The sequence below is a fragment of the Pecten maximus genome, chromosome 16, assembly GCF_902652985.1.
Source record: "Pecten maximus chromosome 16, xPecMax1.1, whole genome shotgun sequence".
Lineage (NCBI taxonomy): Eukaryota > Metazoa > Mollusca > Bivalvia > Pectinida > Pectinidae > Pecten > Pecten maximus.
This window is the reverse complement of record NC_047030.1, coordinates 24954873-24977164: the sequence shown is the minus strand read 5'-3', so window position 1 is coordinate 24977164 and position 22292 is coordinate 24954873. Positions and strand designations below refer to the sequence as shown.

Here is a 22292-nt window from a genome sequence, read left to right as displayed (position 1 = left end):
TCTTGTTTAAAGTGGTTACCATGGTTACCATAGGTATGAAAAGCAGAGAAAAGTGTAGTTATCCTTCACAGCTGTATTACAATTGCAAATTTTGTATAGATATATACTTTGGTATAGGTAATATGTCCCAGCTAGAAATACAGTCTCCCACTCAAAAGAAGTCCCCAAATTAAATTGTACAAATGAACTTTTCTAGACTTCCATAATTTTCATATATGCACTTCCAGTGAAACCCTGTGCTTCTACGTACTTCCTTTGTCAAACACAAGTGTGCTTCCTTGGAAGTCCCAGACTACATATGCGCTTCTTTAGTGAACCCAAGGGGACTTCAAAAGCGCTTCTTTAATGAACCCATGGATACTTCAAAAGCACTTCTTTTATATAGAGAGCCCATGGGGACTTCAAAGCGCTTCTTGTAGTGAACTTATAACTTCTTGTAAAGTTAGGGACTTCAGGTGTACTTCATACTTCAATGACACTTTTAAAACTTAACTGTATTTCAAAGACCTCATTTTATATTCAAAAAGTTGTACTGGTATTGGCCAGACTTCAAAGACACTTCTATAACTAATTTGTGTTTCAAAGTGGGGCTTCGAATATACTTAAAAAACTTGTACGAATTGTTGAGTATTGAATTAAGTTTTTTAATCTAAATCTTAGAATGTTACAATTTGAGATTTATTTTATCAAGGTTTAAATGACATAAGCAGGTAAATAAGTGTGAAGGATTTTTACAGATAAAAAGGGGCCACAGAGGTTATGGTGTATGGACACTTCACGAGCCCTCCACCTCTGGGTCACGAGTGCTAAACCCACATGGGGCAGTTGCCTGGTACTGACTGTAGACCGGTGCTCCAGCTTTCCTCCACCTCCAAAACCTCATCCTTAAATGACCTTTGCTGTGGTACATCAAACGTCATGCTTCAAGTTATGTTGGTGAAAGTTAATGGTATATAACTTCAGACTGAGTAGCTACAGTAATACCCAACATGCTTGTTTTCTTGACCATTTACTAGTATTTGTATACCGTATGTCGCATTTACGATTATCAAAATCTGAGAAAGAATCATAATGATTGTAACATACTCTCTGTAACGGGATGAGCAAATTGCTAGTTCCCACAAGAACAACAGAAAAAAGTTGATTTACACTATATACACCTTTATATACAAACAATGAAAATATTCAAAACAGGGATGACAACATATACCAGTCTCACTCACTTCCATACTTTAGACTAACACACAATAATACATATGGCCTGTAACAGTTGTATAAACATTGGAGAACTGTATTCCTTCACTGTTAAGAGTTTATATATACACTTAGAGAGTAGGCAGAGTTCTACACAATATAATAATACATGGCCTCATCGAGTAGGCTGACGTCCACATCGATATTAGCACTACGGTAACTGTGCTTTACAAAGTTCCAATACTAGGGTTTGAGGAGCCACCATATCCCTGGAACCTTAGAACACCATGACCTGCCTCCATCACCATGCGTCCTGCCAAATGCATAGGGTCGCTGACAATCCTGGAGAGGCATCTCACTGGTTAAGGTACACCACACTCATCAGTGTGACAGATCTCATCACATGACCGATCATCTCACTGGTCAAGGTACACCACACTCGTCAGTGTGACAGATCTCATCACATGACCGGATATGAACTACAATAATAGATATACCCTTAAATAGTACACAGTCCAATATATAGTGTCCTATTACAGCATATGAGTATAAAAATTACATTCAATATAATAGCTTGAATATATATCTATATACAATAATATACCAACAAAATATCCCGAATCGGACCCCTATATATTTACAGGTAAATGTAAGGTGCGAGACACCTTAATGGTCCGTCGAACGATGGCTATAATAGATACCATTGTAACCACAGTTCAACCTGTTCATAAATATACTAATTATGGATACAGATCTTGATATTCCTAACGCTAACAAGTACATATCAGATTATTGTATAGTTTATTCATTTTAAGCCTTAATTGCGGCCCATCGGTAATACAGCAAAAACAGAATAATGTCATGTGCATGTAAGGATATCAAAAACATATACAAAATGTTAAGTATAATATGAAAAAATAACCTACATTGTACAAGACAAGAATGAATTTGATAGAATGGCGGACAGCTGTGAAATATATATGAGATAATTGTATGAAGTCATATTCATAATTTGATAGATTGGAAGACGACAGGCATAACATATGAAGTAAAAAATGTGCCAGAAAATGTCATTTGCAGATTGAGATAATCGGATGAAAATACATGGTAATTAAACAATACATATTACATATTAAGCTTGAAACGTTGAACGTAATAATAAACTTGATCGTAAATATTTACCTAAATGACAAAGTTCCTTACTATTGCGTACTGCTAGTAACTGTACAAGTTTATACGACGACGGACGGTTCCAATAGTATTTTTTGATAAATTTTTTACGTAAAATTACATACAGAGGACAAATAAGAATAAAATGAAATTCATCTTCTACCTGATTTTGGTTACAATAAATACAAATTCTATGTGCCCTTGGGATATTAAGATATCTGCCTTCTTCTATTCTTAACTGATGAGATGATAAACGAAACTTTGATATAAGCCGAGAAAACGCGAAACGGCCTATTGCCCAATTCTTTTTTCAACAGTTTATTGAATTTATCATATTATAATGCACTTATTGATATTGATAACAATATTCCATGTACAGTGTATTATGAAATGAAAACCAACAAAGATCAAAGTTTTGATGAATTTAATAAAAAATACCTGGTTTTGTTGAATTTAATAAAAAATACCTGGTTTTTATGAATTTAATAAAAAAAATACCTGGTCACTTGATCATCGCGGATGTCTACTACCGGACAAAATGGCCACTTAATACAGGATGATACAATGACTTGGGGCAGATTTTTGTGGCCATTTGCTGTGTTAGACAGGTGACCGCTTATTTAAGGTTCATTATATAGTAATTTCCATCGGGAGGACCACATACTGGCCGCTTAAGGGAGGTGGCCGCGTATTCAAGGTGGCCAATAGAACAGGTTTAACTGTAAACACAATCATGATCTAAAAATAGGCCCTGGGGTCTTTCCCCAACCCATAACCATATACATTGTATAGCATTGTTTGACATCAACAAATATAGGTATTAACAAATAGAACATGAACATTATTTTGATGTTTGGTCAAATCCAACCAGGTGAGCGATACAGGCCTTATGGGCCTCTTGTTTAATGTCTCACATTCAGTTATTACAATGTTTTTTTTCTGGCTGTACTTTTAACATTTTATGATTGAAACTGTTAATACATCTAAAAATATAATGTGAGTTGTAGTTGAACATTTTGCTTTGATGAAACAGTTGTGTATTCTATCATTTCTAGATATTTCTTTGGTAAACTGGAGGTGTACGAGGAGGATGGGACGAGTATCATCATCAGACATTCCTGAAGTTTAGACAAAGGTACAAGGTAGCACATTGGGTTTGTTAATCATTATTGATTGTAGTTATGGACCTTAATTTGTTTAGGTTTGTATGTAGTTACCATATATGGGCACAAGGAAGAGATATTGACCCAGGATTAAAGTTTTATTTACGAAAAACAAAAATCCTTAATTGGTATTTTATATAAAATTTATCTCCTTTTTTACATCGATAAAAACAGAAATTACATTCATTGAATCACCAATCTTCATTTGTTCAATCAAGTCAAAAGGAGTGTGGACAAAACATCCAGTAATATATGATGCCCGTTCTATATCCTGTAATGTTATAATTTTTATAAATTTGGAGATTGATAAACCATGTGCCTGGGTAACCATGAGAAATGCTTTAGCTCCATCCATTTTGCATGAGAACAACAGGAGAGGAAAAATACAACGACCATACCCGGACTCGAACCCCGAACCTTCAAACTCTGGACGGATGCTCTAACTGTTTGAGCTACGTGGACACCTGCGTTTACCTACATATTTAGTTCCTCTACAAAACTAAGACTAATACCTGGGAGGTCCCAGATTCGAATAGAATGCAGATGCATTGAAATAAATTTAATATAATAAACTCTATTACAGTTAAAATACGCCGTTGGTTTATATAAATGAAATACAAAAATTCAAATTGTCTTCATTGTTCATTAAGAAATGTGGATGTCAATACCAAGAACCAAAGTACAAGTCAAACCTGCATTTGGGTATTTATTTTTAAAAAATGAAACTATTCCAAAAACAGTTCAATAGCTCAATTAATTTAGCACTATGGTATGGCAAGCCAAGTGGTCATTTTCGCGGAGCAATGTTGATCCAGTATTTTACAAAAGTATATACGATATCTTATGTTTATGAGATATCTTATATGTTTATAAGATATCTTATTTAAAGTTTATAAGATATCTCATATAATACATACGATATCTTATATAAGATATCTTATAAACTTTTCTTTATAAGATATCTTATAGAATATATATAAGATATCTTATATAGTATATAGAAGATATCTTATATCTTTTATAAGATATCTTATAAACTTTTCTTTATAAGATATCTTATATATCATAAGATATCCTATCTCTTATTTATGAGATATCTCAAAAGATATAAGATATCTTATATAATATATAAGATATCTTATAAAAACGAGACTCTCGTGAGATAGGAAAAATAACAAGTGCAATCAATGATTGCGAAAGCTCACCGGCGGCAGCAATCACACTACGCATTCATTTTTATGTATGTATAAGCATGTCATTTTGAAATTGTATGTCACATAATATCGCTCCTAGATCTCTAATGGATGTTTAAACCAAATAAGAAGGGTGTGGACTTACAAGCTTTTCAAAACCAACCCCCAAAATATTTAGAGTTTTTGTGTCCAAAAACGTCCACTAAATAGTAAAATTCCAAAATGCCAATTTTTTCTGCATGATTTGCCACAGCATCACTCCTGGATCTCTAATGAATGTATAAACCAAATTAGAAGGGTGATAGGTGTATACTTTTGGACTAACCCCCAAAACTTTAAAGTGAGTTTTGGTGCAAAAAAGTTGAGTCCACAAAATGGGAAAATGCGAAAAAATCACAATTGTTTTCTGCATGATTTGCCATAATATCATTCCTAGACCTCTTATGAATGTATAAACCAATTTAGAAGGGCATGTGGTATATACTTTTGGACTTAAACGCTTTCAAAAAACTTCCTCCAAAAACTTTAAAGTTTTGGGGTGGGACGCCGACGCGGACGCCGGGGTGACAGCATTAGCTCTCGGTTACTCGTAACCGGTGAGCTAATACAAGTTCGAGAATGACTGCTCTTTCTGTAAGGTAACTTCCGTTTTTGTTGGAAGGCACATGGAACATTCAAAATAAACCCCCTGTCGGGACCACGATCGGCTAGGCTAGGCTAACCAGTTATTTTCTCCCCCATGACTGAGCAAAAGCATCGACACCCTCCGCTAAGGGATGAAAAAAACTGGTATTGTATCTAGGAATCTTGGCGTTATTACCGTTAGAAAATCTGTCTACGGACCCCACCATCAATTCAAAAAAATATAAAAAAAAAAAAAAATACTGAATCATTTGAATCGTCGATTTTGCTAATAAAGGCAGCGACCTTGTTTTCGCTCCTAGGGATCCATTCAATAGCAAGAATTATCTGTTTTTCTGCACAGATTTAAAAAATATCTAAACGCAAGTACGAATTTTCGGACTGGTGAGTAAAAATAGCGTTAAGGAAATCCGTTCCCATGCATTTCCGTCCGGACTGTAATTGAAGTTCAACCACCTTGCTACCGGCTTGCACGGTCTGAACTGTGCTCTGGCTATCTGAATACCACTTAACACTGGAATTACTTAAAAAATTACTGTAACGTAAAAGAGCTAAATTGATAGCCTTAAATTCTCTCCAGGTGGAACTTTTAACGGCTTCATCTTCAGACCACATTTGATGAAACCCGAAATTCCCAGCATGAACAATATGTGCCCCACAGGCAATGCTACTCGCGTCACATAATACTTATAGTCAATACTTCCCTAACAAGTCAGGCCTCTTACAAGGGGAAATATTGTCCCCGATAATGTTTTCTTTACATGTAAATGACTTTGAAATGAACTTTATTAAGGATAATTGTCCCAGCATTGAAATACAGATGATAAATATGTTTCTTTTAATGTATGCGGACGATATGGTGTTACTTCCTGAAACCCCAGAAGGACTGCTATCAATGTTAGATAGTCTGAGTAATTACAACAAAACATGGAAGTAAATATAGGAAAGACCAAGTTTGTAGTATTTAGAAATAGTAAAATTAAAAAAAAGAAAACAGAAACAAAAACAAAAACAAAACAAACAAAAACGAAAGCTGGACATACGATAACAAACAGGTACAAGTTATCGATGAGGTTAAAGTGTACCCGGAACGATTTGCTAGGTTAAGCTTAAACAAGAAATATCTTTAAAAAATATAAACGGCATAGTTTTAATGTTGGTGGCTATAATGTAAAAGTGCTGGTGAAATAAATTAACGAACTAATTAATAAATGTGCAGTTTCATCACGGACAACAAAATGATATCAGTTTGAAACATTATGGTGATAATAAGACTGTATTTAAATCAGGATATGATTTTATTAATGTGTCATTTGAATAGATACATCCACTTATTCAGCTTACATTCAGTCTTAACTTTGTTTCGTTTTTAACTGCATTTCTGTATTTTGCATTGACCGTTACATTGACCAATCACATACTTCATCTTGACCAGTAACGCCACCTGTCGCGTCATATCCGCGGCCAAAAGTATATTATACGGCTATGCCGGAAAATGTGATTTAGTATGAAACAAAAAATGCTGAAAGTCCCGCTCAGCCAACATGTTGTTTTTGCTATATAAACTTATCCGAGTTTACCTGTGGAAAATGTAGGTATAGTCTGTTTCAGTATACGTATAGTTTTTTTTAGGTTTTTTTTTATTTCATCCAAATGCAAAACAAGCATATAGGGAACAGTACAAACATTTTCGTAATTATCATGACATAGACAAGCATCAGATGGCGGAGGACAATATTACCATCAATACTACTGTAATGAGATGTAAAAGACATGTTGTAACTACATTGTGTTATCAATATACACTGTAAACTCACCAGTTTCAACTTATTGAATTATATGATAAAACCGTGACGTCATACATAGTAACGATACGTCACAACGGATAACGTCATACTATATAAAAAGCTATAGAAGCAACAGTGACACTGATGAAAAATGATGAATCAATAATAGCAACAAACTAAGATCAATTTAATTACTTGCAAGCAGGGCTTTTCTTTTCGCTGTAGCACGAAACAAATACTTACCCAACATATTCAAAATTTTAACACTTTTACTCGAGAATAATTCAATATACTTATACACACTTGGTCGACAATAAAAATACTTTTTGATGTATGTCGCCCTTAATTCAGAATATGCCGGACAGAGAAGTACAAAATGTACTTCATCCTCTACGTCATTTTTATCACAGACAGTACAAATCCTCTGATTTCTAGGGATGTTATTATAACGCCCAGACTCGATATTAAGACTGTGACACTGCATACGAAATTGGCTTAATAACTTCTTACATCTATGATTGACAGTTGAACTGAGTACAGAAGGAATCCACAATATGTTTATACAAATAACATTTGGGGGATACATCAAAAGCACTATACAATTCTTGAACGAAAACATCATGAATACGTTGGTTGTATATTTGCAAAAAAATGATTTTCATTTAAAACACATTGATTTTTCCAAACATATCCAAATCCTAAACTACAAAGTTCATACTTAATATGATAGACCCAATTAGTTTTACAATTAGGTTTTCTGCAATTCAATTCGACTAGAGCATCATAGCATGATTTCAAAATACAGTTTTTTGTTTTCAACATTTTTAACCAATATTTCATAACAGCTGTTTTACGTTGCACATATAATGAATATCTAGCGGTTTCGAAAAATACCATAGAGGTATTGACTGTTTTTCTAACGTTAAGTAAATCCTTAAGAAAAAGGAGGTGATTTTTTTTCTACTTGTGGCGAAACATCTTGCCCCCAGACTTCACAACCATAATTCAAAATACATGTAACATATGTATCAAATAAGGAGAGTTTTGTTTCCGTGTTAAGGTTAAAGTGTTTCATTTTTCTTTTTGATTGAAAATATGCTTTCCTGCCTTGAGAAGCTAAAGTATCTTGCACTATAGAAAATCTGCCGTTAAAATTAAAAACCAAACCCAGGTAACAAAACTTATCCACAATTTCTATAGGTTTACTATTGAACGTCCAGTTTTCACCAGGTAATATTTTTTTTTTCTTCTAAAAATAACAATTTTTGTTTTATCTGTGTTTACTTTTGAATTCCACTTAGTAGTGTAAGTCTGTAAACAGTTAAGCATACGTTGAAGGTCAGTAACGTCCTCGAAGAACAAAACTGTATCATCTGCAACATTAACATAAACAGGTTAATCAACTGTAAGAAGTAACTTTGACAATCAGACTTTATAAATTCACTTTCCATATCATTTACAAATAAAGAATATAGCATGGGAGACAAAGATTCCCCTTGTAATAAACCGACATGCAAATCGAACATGACGGATAATTTACCATTAAGTTTCGTATACATGTGACTCAAAGGTGACCGACAAGTGAAGAAAATGTTTAAGAATACCATTAAAAACAACTTAAATTCATGTGTACGTATTAACTCTTTCAGGCCTAACGGCTATCTTTGATACATGCCCTAAGCATCACTTTGACCTAGATGCCCTAAGCCATTTCAGCTTCCCTAGTGATGCAGAAACAAACTGCTGACCCACTGTCACTAAATTTATCATAGCATGCTTATTAATAAAGATAAACTTACCAAATTTTGAATATATCTTGCTGATATAATTGTCCAATAGTTTATATCAATAGCTATCCAATTGAATATATACAATTTGGAAAAAAAATCACAAACATTTTTTTTTTTTTTTTTTTAAGGATTTGTTTGTTTTGATCTATATACACACACTATAAACACACTTTTTGTCACTGAAACAGGGCAGGAAAGTTTTCCTTGTGGTAGGGTTTGAAACAAGCTACACACAAGTGAATTTGGCACTGTTCACATCCAGATGTTGGCTCCTTCCTTAACCCCTGTTTTGAACACTGCTTGCAGGTCCTCTTTTTAGTTAGGATCGTCGGCCAGTGGAGAAGTCCTTGGACAGACTTGTTCTGGACGCTTTCCCTCTTTCTTTTCAGCCAGTATGCTCCCATCAGCTGTTTGGGAAGGTTTTTCCTGAAATCAAGCTGAGTCCTTTCTTTTGTCTTCCCTGTTTTGCTTTTCAGTTGGTGGTTTGGCGACTCCTTCATCATTATATACCCGTTGGTAATTGAAATGTCTACCAAAAACCAAAACAGGTACTTCCACCATTTGGAAGCCTTCCTGGAAATGGAATATGTTGAGCGAAGCTGGTCAGCTCTGTCTACTCCATTCATGTGGGAAGTGTAATTCTTCACCACCTTAGGGCAGGGAACATCACGAACTGTCCCATCCTTTTTCCTTCTCTGGACACTGGTCATGTCAACCGGGCTGTCACATGTTGACAAAAGGTCATGCCACGCAGTTGCTACCATGTTTCCTTGTTGGTTTTGAACCATGTTGCCTTGTTGTTTCAGCTTGGCTTTTGTTACAGCTGGAGGTAAGTGTTTCCTGTTTGATCGGAAAGTCCCACAGGCATATGTTTTGTTCCGCAACAACTCCTGGAACAAGGGCACCGACGTGAAGTAGTTGTCACAGTAAACACGATGAAAACTGCCCCAAATATCCCGAGTTAGGTCTTTAACGACACGTTCTCCTAAGCCAACCTCTGGTGCATTTTCAGATTTACCGGTGTAAACCTGAAAGTCATTCACAAATCCATTGTGTGGATCTGCCCTGACCCAAACTTTAATCCCACGCTTTGTAGGCTTCAGTGGAACATACTGTTTAAACCCTAGTCTTCCAGTGTAAGCAATCATTGCTTCGTCAATTGATGTTTCACAATGTGGTGAATAGACAGTTTTGCACTTCTGTCTAACATCTTCTAAAATTGACCTAATGTGAGCCAACTTGTCAAATCCGGGCTGTCCTCTCTGGGGATTGGTCCTGGTGTCACATACATGAAAATATTGGCAAAGTTTGTCAAAACGGTCCCTGGTTATTCTTTCAGATATCCATGTGGGACGAAAAAATGTGTCAGATGTAAAGTACATGTCCTGGTTTGGTGCTACAACAATTGCCATCGTAATATTGAAGGCAAAAAACGCCCTAATCTCCTCAGCATTTGTTGGGGTCCACTTTGGATCTGCGCCATTTTGAGAAATTTTTTCGGCCGCATATCTGTTGATCTCGGCAGCGATTTTGCCATACCATTCTACCGGGAAAACTTCATGAAAAAAGTCTATTTCCTTAGCATCTAACAAAATGCATATAGTGATAGTTTATTACTTATATTAATGATATTACACAACACCTTAGAAATGAAATAATGGATTTTTTTTATAATTAAAAATGCACCATATACAGGTAACAATGATATACAGTGTGTGTGTGTGTGTGTGGGGGGGGGGGGGGGGGGGGGGTTATTATTTGGTCCAAGAGGATTCAAATATTCAGAGAAGATCAGGCGCAATGATGGATGCTATTGGAGATGTGTAAATCGACAGTAAAAATATATACCCATGTATCGTATATACGTGTATCATATACTTGTTTCCTGAATATTGACATTAAATTTCATAAAGGGACCTAAGTGATTATGATATACTTTGAGAGATTGTGTATTCTAACATTACATAATTTAACATCGAATTTCATAAAGTGACTTGGATTACGATTACCCGTGTTAAAGGAAGTGACTATTATATAGACTATGTTTCTTTGTTGTAATAACATTGAACTATTACGTGAATAATTTCGTATGTGAAGACTGCGTATATGAGAACCGCCGATATATCATATCCAGTGATTACACAGTGACTTTGGTGATATTGTCAACTTTATCTGTGCTTTCTAGGATTATACTGATTTGATCATACATGATTTGTTTTACTTGGAAGTATTAAAATGTCATTTAAAGTGTTTTGTTTTTAATTGTTTTTCTCTTAAGTACATTATATATACCCGTTATATATCATAATGAAACAGGTAACGTGGACTTAAACTTATTAATAATGTTTCCTTACACTATATGTAAAGGTAAAAATGTAACAAACGTATTTTCTGTTTTATTTATAAAACATAATTATGATAAAGTGTGAAATTTATAGCAATGAAGGATATAGAAAGATAATTTGTGAATTTTTTTATGTATCTTTACCCAAATATGGAGGTTATGTTACTACACTGGTAGTTTTTCTAATCTTGCAATTTTAGATAAGTCGAAGTTGTGTTCTTAAATCCTAAATAATTTTAACAGGATACTTGATATTCTTAATAGATATAATTTTTAGTGTCTCGTAAGCCAAATATGGCTGGACATTTTTCCTCTAATTGGTATTTGTATCTATCATGACTGTGTTTTTACCATGTTGTAAAAATGTGTGACACTCTAATAAATAAAATATTGTATTGTATTGTATTGACAGGTAACACAGGTAACCTCAGAATCATTCACTTGTCCAAAACAGGCCACCTATATGTTACCTGTAATTAGTGCCTATTATTCGCTATTGTTCCTATTCCCAATGTTAAAATAGGATATGTTGGCCGAGTGGGAAGACACATAATTAATACAGGTAGTATCATACTTGTGCGATACTTGCTTATGTAGTGGATGTAATTTTTCTTCAATCTGATTAAAATACAGATCCTAATAACACGATAGTATTAGGATCTGTATTTTAATCAGATTGATTTTTCTTGTATGTACATGGAATATAAGACATATATACTACTCAACTTATATCTATGATAATTAACTATATATGTACACACTTGTATATAAAATTATATTGCACTTTTTTGCTTGATATCACTATGTAAATTGTCACGTATTATCTACGTTACATTGATTGTATTTGTATTATCATGCTCTTCTGGAGATGATAACAATTATTCTGATCTATTAGAGTTACTTCCCTTCTCCTGTTCGGTTATTATAGATTGAAAAACGGCGAATTCACAGAAAAATGCACAGGTGAAATTTTAATTTTATTGCCGGTATTGTAACAACCAAGCACGTGGATTATGTACCTACCGACCATAACTCGCTTTTTGTCAGGTATGACTTTTCTGGCGAAAATGCTTCAATTTGTTACTGTTTATATAGCTATATATATAGCTATTATAGTGGAATCAGGACTTCTCCCCGACCTGGTAGCATCTTACTAATTTTCTATTATAACAGGTAGTATATAACATGTAAAATTTGAATAATGTTCTATTTTAACGGGTCGTTGTAACATGTATGACATTTGAATAACGGGCCGTTTATAACGACTTACATCATATAGCCTTGACTAGGAGGGCATGACCGGTATATTACATACATGTACCAATATTTGATTTCGGTTATAATACTTCTAGAAATAGAAGTTTAAAATGCAATTCATACACAATGTGAAATAAATACTGAAAATTTTGAATTTTTACAAGCCAAAACAGCAAAGGATACGTTGAAAATACACTTGAAGATACCGTTATTTGTGATTTTCGGATAATTGTCCGAAATTGATAAAACTTGTCCATGAAATATTAGTAATTCCCAGACAAGATTCATAGAGTAAATTTTCAACATCGTGGGTATATGAATGAGGCAACTTAGGTTAATTATTCTATAGACAAACCTTTGAGATACGCGTAACGAGCTTGTGGACCGTAATTTCACACCGTGTAATTGTTTAGAGGTATACTAACTCAACTCGAACTTGAGAATTCGCAATTCTCCGAACATGTTTATACATCTTTTAAAGTCCTGTTTTAAGTGAAGATATGATTTGCGACACACGAATGGAAAGTAAAACCACAAGGATCTCATCCCTTTTCGATAATGACACAATTACAAAAATATATATATATAAAATAAAAAATAAAATTAATAATAATAAATAAAAGATATCCAACTAAAAATAAATAAATAAGATTTGAAACAATCATACACGAAAATCATTGCGAGTTTATAAGTTTTAGCATTAAACATGATTAGTCACGATGAACTAAATTGTATGTTTTTTATCATAAAAAACGGAGCTAAAATGATGGTTTTAATAAGTACCTATGCTATGTACCTGTACATAAAGGATCAATTATATTTAAATGTCCCGAATCACTTTTATATAATTTCACTGACAACGATCGCATATAAATTATATCTGTCTCAAGCATTTAATCATTGGTAATCACAGAGACCATGACATGTAAAATAAGGGATAAAATCTGTATATGTAGAAGTTTGTTTTAGGCTTCGATTAAGTCTATTGTAGATCATGATGATTATAATATATTACTTTCTGAATTAAGTGTCATTCATGACTAGAAGCGGGTTTTGTATAGAATATAACGCATAAATTTACTGTACGTGTGTATCGTCTATTCTCACAAACCAGAGTATCCAGAACTGTTGTATTGTCGGTATGTTTATTTGAATATTAATTTGCGAATAAAATGGCACATTATTTCATTTTAAAATGTTGATGCTGTGTTCCTTTCTTTAGTATATATTGATGAGTCGGAAGACAATGAAGAATTTGAACTTGAATATCAATCCTCAGACCTGTGTGTCGGTCGTCTGCACTAGTCTGGTAAATCAATATTTATATCTTAATTCGAAATGTTGCTTAACTTCATCACAGATTCGATAAGTTGATGATAATATGTGAAGCTGACTGATTTTAATAATGAGAACAAGACAGAAACACAACACGGATAAGAATGCGCGGTTTTAACATTAAACGGCACTGACATCACTTATCGACAAATTAGCAGCATATAAGGTTCGCTTTAGATACACATTCTATCATATTTGAAAAGTTGAAAACTTTTCAATTATTAAGAAAAAAATAAGGTTTGAAAGTGAATATTTATTAATTATTTCTCTCGGTACAACTACGACAGGACATTTAAATCTATACCTTCACCAACACAGAGTGTATATGTTACATTGTGCTAATACATAGATATATAATTAACATAGTAACACAAAAGACGAAGGAAGACAACTTTTTGACTCGTGCCCTGACCGGGCCTCGAACTCTTTCTTTAAGAACGCTGATGTGGCGCAGCGGTATAAGCTGCGGGTATTTCTGACAAGGCGATTGGGTGCCGTAGATCGTGAGTTCGAGGCCCGGTCAAATAGTTGTTTTCATTCGTCATTTGTGTTATATAAATCAGAATTTTCAAAAAAAAATCTGCGTGCTCAGAAAACTCATCAGCCCACAAAAATAAATAATCAAAATACTTATCAAAGGCTGGTCATTGACGACACCAGGACGATAATGACCACGCCCAACGCCACCCGAATGGCCGCCCCTACCGGAAACCCTTTTCTTGTAAGGTCTGGGTTTCCTGCCCGTTCGGTCCTCCGCTTGACGTAGTTTCTTGTCATCCTCGGAATCTGATGCTAAGTCATCGGAGAGATATTCCTCGACTGTACTCCAACCACCTGGAGATTTATCGGCAACCTTATGAGTTTGTTACGTTTTCTAATCAAATCTCTGGCAGCGTTAATAGAGTCCAGCACGGACGAAGACTCACGAACACCTAAGGCCCTTTCTGCCTTTTTTAACGAAAGGTCCAATTCAAGGTTAAACTCAAACTGTTTCCTATTGGTGGTAAACTTGAAATTCACAGTTTCGTCATTTATCTTTTTAGCGACGTTTTCAGCTTTGACTTCATATTCCTCTGAAAATGTCTCTCGTAATTTGTACCAGTATATCTTCAGAATATATATTATTCCTGTGCTGTTCATCTAAGTGTTTAGGATCTGCCTGATTTCAACGGAGGATGTGCGAGTTTCTGGTAGGGATATCCCAAACCACTCTCGCATCTCCCTCACCGTTGGATCTCAGTATTCCATTTGAATAAAATATGTAGATTTTGATATACTGTTACAAGTATATCATTTTTATATGTAAACAATAGTACATTATTTGATATTTTAAAAGTATGGACTTTTATATATAAGTTATTGAGTGTAACTTATGTCAGTGAATTAAATCATACCATGCTTTATTTTCGAAGCCAATACGATCCATGCTATATGTACAGTTTTTTTTAACTCGTTCTCCACTTTGTATAGCTGTTGTTCACGTATATTACGATTGTGTATATAATATGTACTAATGGGCAATATGGCACACAGTTAATAAAGGAATTGAAATTGAATAGAGGTAATACATTTATTTCCGATATTTTGTCCATTCCGAATCAGTCCCAGGTTTTCAGAGATTTTTTTCATGCATATTTCACAAAGAAAATGATAATTGTTTTTATCTCTGCTTTTTAGCCTAGAACTATATTTAGTTTATTTATTTTTTACAATAAATTTTGCTTGGAAAAATAAGATTGGAGGTGAGAGACGGGTATATATGTGTGTAAGGTCGTATTGCAATTGTTATTTGCTCAACAACGCATAATTACGCACAAGCTCTACCCTACGCGGCAGGCTGGTCGGCAAATGAAGTATTTGTGTCGGTGTTACTTAATGGAAGTAGATAGAGGAGTCATGGTAAACACTATGGCTAGTGTGGAGGAAACTGGAGTACCCGGGGAAAACCCACGTGGTCTGACAGGTGACCCATACCTTTTTGCATCCGATCGGGGAATCGAACACCGATCGTCTAGGTGAAAGGCAAGAGTAGTACTACCACTGTGCCACAGACCACGCAACATTCTTGACATTCAAATTATATTCATATACAGGGTTTGATGTTCGCAAACACTGCGTTCATGCATTTTAGCACAGGGACTTGACACGAAATCACTGTCCATATATGCCGGTGTTTATGTGTGCACGTGTGATACATATGTATGTAATACATAATTATACATTAAATGTAACTGTGGGTTCGGTATCTCTCCCGTGTCAAACTACAGACAGTTTGGTCGGGCAGTATGGGGCGCCGTTTTACTATTTATTCCCATTTGGTGATATCACATATTCGAATATCACTTAAGAACTTTTTTAAGTGATATCACCTATTCGTTTCATTAAGTGATATCACCCATTCAAATAGGTGATATCACTTATTTGATGATTGAATAGGTGATATCACCAAATGGGAATAAATAGTAAAACGGCGCCCCATAGGGCAGAGGGTTAAATATTGTTTTGAGCTGCTGTTTTTCTTGGTCAAATTGATTAAAATATTGAACAGTATTTTATAGAAAATATGGACAATAGAGAAGTTTCACCATTTCCCCCCTAAATTTATCTTCATGAGTCTCCTGCATAAATAAAGGAAGGTTGTGTCAGGGACATATATATATTATACGTCCCTGGTTGTGTTAACCTTCTTTCGTGATTAATTAGTGAAGGATTTGAAACATGATATTAGGACTGTGTGAAAAAAGAAATTCTCCAGATGAGATCTATTATAATTGATTTAACAGTTAAACATTATATTTGGATTTTTTTTTTACATTTAATACCGTGTAGTATATCAGAGACATATATATGTCTCTGTATTCGTTTTTAAAATCCGGACATTTTTTTTTTACCGATTTCGTGTCTTTTTTACAATCTTCGTTATATATCCGGTATATCTCTACAGACGCATCTGTTTGCAATAATTACTGAATATTGTTAATTACAGGTAAATGTGCGTCTGATATATCGGATTAGCAACTTTAATGGTTAACATACGTCCTTTATTCATGCGCATGTTATATTTGCACTTTCACAGACACGTGAGTTTTAGTTCAGACGTTCGGGGAAGGGGGCTCGGTTTCGGAAGTAATAGTACAGTAATGACATCAAATCGGGTTTTATTTACAAAAGAAAATACCTTTGGCCCTACATGGTAAAACAATATTACATCTTTTTCGACACCGTTGTTAGCTTTAGTTGCTAATAGAGGCGCATCTTGGTTGGCGAACATCTATTTTATTTCTTGAAAAACAAATCTCATGAAAATGGTAAAATATCTCAAAAATATTATTCTAAGCTTAGTTACTTCACAAATAAAATGCATATGACAACTATTATTATAGACTCAGATATTTGAACAAAAAAAACCCTAATCATTTACAGAAACTAGTCCATCTTACAAAAACACCAGACACTTAGCTTAAATAAAATCTTTCCACTACATACAAATTCTTGTATCCTTTTGTAAGCTTTGATTCTGCCTTGATATAGTACTAATTTGGCATTATGGTACACATACATATGTAGTATGGTCATTTTTGTATGTTAATAGCCCTGTGCTTCAGGATGTTGTCCTCAGGGTTCATTACTCAACCTTGACTGGCACAAAACCAGAGAGGGACAGGAAGTTCTGGCATCTGTACTTCAGAGAAATCTCACAAAACTGAAGAGATTTGGTGAGACAAACAATAGTATTATGTATTCATTATTCTTTTTATAATTCATTGGTTCAATGAAATGAATATATTCATATAATATGCATCAAAACTATTGATTATGTAGAGATTTCATGATGTAAGTATAAATATTACATTACAAAAGTAAATGATTTATTTAATTTCTTACCTCTTGAACATACTCAATTTAAACAAGAAATATCTTTAAAAAAGATAAACGGCATAGTTTTAATGCTGGTGGTTATAATGTAAAACTGCTGGTGAAATAAATTAGCGAACTAATTAATAAATGCGCAATTTCATCACGGATAACAAAATTATATCAGTTTGAATCATTTTTGGTGATAGTAAGACTGCATTTGAATCAGGAATATAATTTTATTAATGTGCCATTTGTATATATACATCCACTTATTCAGCTTGCATTAAATCTTAATTTTGTTTCGTCTTAAACTGCATGTCTGCATTTTTCATTTACCGCTACATTGACCAATCAAATACTTCATCTTGACCAGTAACGTACGCCACCTGTCGCGTCATATCCGTGAACAAAAGAAAATTATACGGCTATGCCGAAAAATAAATATGCATGACTTTATATTGATGCTGTGCCCTTTTTGGTTAGGTTTGTTGGAACGACCCATGGCACCACTTCACATATTATCTTGATAGATGCTGTCCCCCTTTTTGTTTAGGATTGTTGGAAACGACCCATGGCACCACTTTACATATTATCTTCAAGCTGTCCCCCTTTTTGTTTAGGTTTGTTGGAACGACCCGTGGTACCACTTCACATATTATCTTGATAGATGCTGTCCCCCTTTTTGTTTAGGATTGTTGAAACGACCCATGGCACCACTTCACATATTATCTTGATAGATGTTGTCCCCTTTTTGTTTAGGTTTGTTGGAATGACCCATGGCACTACTTCACATATTATCTTCAAGCTGTCCCCCTTTTTGTTTAGGTTTGTTGGAACGACCCATGGCACCACTTCACATATTATCTTGATGCTGTCCCCCTTTAATTTAGGTTTGTTGGAACGACCCATGGCACCACTTCACATATTATCTTGATAGATGCTGTCCCCCTTTTTGTTTAGGATTGTTGGAACGACCCATGGCACAACTTCATATATTCTCTTCAAGCTGTCCCCCTTTTTGTTTAGGTTTGTTGGAACGACCCATGGTACCACTTCACATATTATCTTCAAGTTGTCCCCCTTTTTGTTTAGGTTTGTTGGAACGACCCATGGTACCACTTCACATATTATCCTCAATCTGTCCCCCTTTTTGTTTAGGTTTGTTGGAATGACCCATGGCACTACTTCACATATTATCTTCAAGCTGTCCCCCTTTTTGTTTAGGTTTGTTGGAACGACCCATGGTACCACTTCACATATTATCTTCAAGCTGTCCTCCTTTTTGTTTAGGTTTGTTGGAACGACCCATGGTACCACTTCACATATCCATCAGTGAGGTGCGCTACAAAGTTTTCCTTCTCGGTAAAAGTGGGGTCGGAAAAACCAGCACACTAGCTAAACTGTCAGGCTGTCTGATACCAACAGTTCACAGTGAAACACAAGGTACAGAAAGGAATTAATACAAGCTCTAAAGCTTATTTACAGTACACTGTATCTGTAATATGATTAAATGTGGAATAAAATATTATTTATAGTACATGTAAGGTACAGATCACAGATTCTAACTGGAACATTTCAACAAATTGACAAATCCATGTACCTTACCCCCATGTGTTCCAACTCTGAGGGCACAGTGGTCTCGTAGTGTTGTCGAGGGATGGCAACGTACCTGACCCAGAGGGTAGCATTCCAGCACGAGTCTACACTATCAGACCACGGTGCCGCTTAAACCGGTTCACAGGTCGTGGATAATAAGCTGTATTCAGAAATACTGTATGTAGAATTGTACATATTTAATGGTGAAAAGAGAATTTGGGAAAATAATTAATATATCTGAGGATGTATTGTTAGATGAGGGGCCGCGGTGGCAGAGTGGTTAAGGTGTCTCGACACTTAATCACTAGCCCTCCACCTCTGGGTGGCAAGTATGAAACCCAAGTGGGGCCGTTGCCTGGTACTGACCATAGGTCATTGGTTTTTCTCCGTGTACTCCGACTTTCCTCCAACTCCAAAACCAGACACGTCCTTTAATGACCCTGGCTGTTAATAGGACGTTAAACAAAAACAAAGTATTGTCAGTATGATATGATATCTGGTCTACCTGATACATTGTTTATGATGATTTTCTGATTTTGCTTCTATTTTTAGGTATTCAGACAACGACAGTATTTTGGCCAGGGAAAATTTTACAACAGAACAAGGCATTTATGTTTCAAATACAGTTCTGGGATACTGGCGAGAATTCAACAAAGAAATATGATCATATAATGCCAGTGAGTATTTAAAGTATACTACATCTCTCAATCTGATTAAAATATATCTCTTCAATATGCCTACGCTCAGTCTGATTAAAATACATCTCTTCAATATGCCTATGCTCAATCTTATTAAAATTCATCTCTTCAATATGCCTACGCTCAATCTTATTAAAATATACCGGTATCTCTACAATATGCCTATGCTCAATCTTATTAAAATATACCGGTATCTCTACAATATGCCTATGCTCAATCTTATTAAAATATATCTCTTCAATATGCCTATGCTCAGTCTGATTAAAATTCATCTATTCAATATGCCTAAGCTCAATCTGATAACAATTCATCTCTTTGGCATGCTTAAGGTCAATCTGATAACAATTCATCTCTTTGGCATGCCTACACTATGAAGCATAGACATATTTTAATCAGATTGCTTCATCTCTGTACCTAGTATTTTGTGTTACCTGAAGAGATGTGTAGAGATCGTTCCATTTTTAGTGGTGTCAACACATTCATGAACCAATGAGACTAAACTTCATACAGTACTTACTGATTAGAAGTATTTGGTGTTATTTTTTCATATTCACTGTATATATGGAATCAAAGGTCACAGTCACTAAATTCTAAACATCATAATCTATAATGTTTTGCAAGAGGACTCTTTCAAATGTTCAAAACATCTTTTAGACAAGCTAAGGTCAAAGGCCATGGTCACAATGTCAATAACTCGTGTCATCAATGGTGACATCAATTGTCGAAGGTCACACTTCGCTCTGAAGAATTGTTTGAAAGAAAGACAAGTGAACACGTAAACTTTGTTTTACAAACATGTTTGGTCAATATCTTTTGAGAATGTGCGACTGTATTTTTGAAATATCTTTTGAGAATGTGCTGCTGTATTGATAGATATATCCTTTTGAGAATGTGTGGCTGTATTGGTAGATATATCCTTTTGAGAATGTATGACTGTATTGGTAAATATCTTGAGAATGTATGACTGTTATTGGTAAATATCTTGAGAATGTGTGACTGTATTGGTAGATATATATCCTTTTGAGAATGTATGACTGTATTGGTAAATATCTTGAGAATGTGTGGTTGTATTTCAACAATGCTATTTTTTCTCCACAGGCTTGTCTGGACAAGGCTGATGCCATTATATTCCTGTTTTCCTTCATAGACAAGAGTAGTTTTGAGGACATTCCTCACCAACTGACCAGGATCAGTACCCCGAAAGATAACACCACAAAACTAGTGATGGGAACAAAGTATCCTTTCACTGTTAATAGAAAATCTAACTTTTGTTTTGGTTAATAGGATGAGATTAAATAGCATGCAACTATGTTAAAATGTATAAGATGAATGCTGAAAAGGTTATTTTAATAAATGTTATCCATAATTCCAGTTTTAAAGTAAGATTGTTATTAAAATACTAATTGATTTGTGGAAGAAATAAGACTAAAGACTGTAATATTGATGTAGAGTACATAGAAATGTTCAAAGTGGGGAAATTAAGGTTAAGGATTGGGGGAGGGGGGGGGGGGATCTTATTTCCCTAATGTCATATACTGTATGCAACAAGAATGGCTTTTGTAAACCGAGATGTCAAATACAAGGATCACATTTAATTGGCTAGTTTGTCAATATTGGCAGCAATAACTATAAAAAAATTTCAACATTTTTCAGTGTTTCATTTGTGAGCATTTCTTTATTTGAAATACATCCAATTACTAATTATCTGAAGTAGAAAATAGTCTGAAAAATATGGCAAACACCATTTCTTAAATCCTTTGTCCTTTAGATCTCATTCAACCTGCTGGTTATTTATAGATTGATTAAAATTTTTCTACCTATGTGTGTCAAAAGATGCTAAAGTGAGACTATTGTTTGTTGGACATAAAGTAGTGAGATTCATGTTCTCTGAAATTCTCAAACAGCTTTATACCTAAATTTTCGGTCATGTACCATGATGGCTTGGTTCGATTCAGATTGAAGTCTCCTGATGAATATGGCCTGAGGATGACTGTAATTTTATTCCTCCTTAACATGTCCAGATTTGACCAGTTTGCACATAGTGAGATTACCCAGAGGGACATCCGAGACTTTGAACACAACTGGAAGATCCCGATATTGAAAACAAGAAACATTCCAGATGCAGAAAACCAGAATAGCTTTAACGACATCGCACAGAATCTCAACATTATTTGTGAACATTTGTGGCAGAGAGACTTAAATATAGGAGGCAAAGGGCCTCCAGGGGACAATAAAATATCATATTGTTAAACTTTCATTGTTTTA

At 34.7% G+C, this 22292-nt stretch overlaps 2 protein-coding genes across 5 annotated transcripts; one reads left to right on the top strand and one right to left on the bottom strand.

Annotated features, from left to right (window-relative positions):
• The first annotated feature begins 3425 nt into the window (after positions 1–3425).
• LOC117344900 (ciliogenesis and planar polarity effector 2-like) lies at positions 3426–22278 on the top strand. Of its 4 annotated transcripts, none has more exons than XM_033907776.1 (6): positions 3426–3499; positions 17468–17591; positions 19024–19176; positions 19882–20006; positions 21126–21262; positions 22049–22278. In XM_033907776.1, the coding sequence occupies exons 3-6, from the start codon at positions 19041–19043 to the stop codon at positions 22275–22277; spliced, it is 627 nt and encodes a 208-aa protein (XP_033763667.1). In that variant the 5' UTR covers positions 3426–3499; positions 17468–17591; positions 19024–19040; the 3' UTR covers position 22278. The 4 variants fall into 4 exon arrangements, with proteins under 4 accessions (XP_033763667.1, XP_033763666.1, XP_033763668.1 ...); XM_033907775.1 differs by lacking the exon at positions 3426–3499 and adding an exon at positions 16772–16861; XM_033907774.1 differs by lacking the exon at positions 3426–3499 and adding an exon at positions 16915–17068.
• LOC117344717 (piggyBac transposable element-derived protein 4-like) lies at positions 9116–15015 on the bottom strand. Its single transcript, XM_033907546.1, has 3 exons — positions 14802–15015; positions 14581–14709; positions 9116–10524 (listed from the first exon to the last, which is right to left on the bottom strand). Exons 1-3 carry the CDS (start codon positions 15013–15015, stop codon positions 9116–9118), a joined length of 1752 nt encoding a protein of 583 aa, XP_033763437.1.
• Positions 22279–22292: the final 14 nt, after the last annotated feature.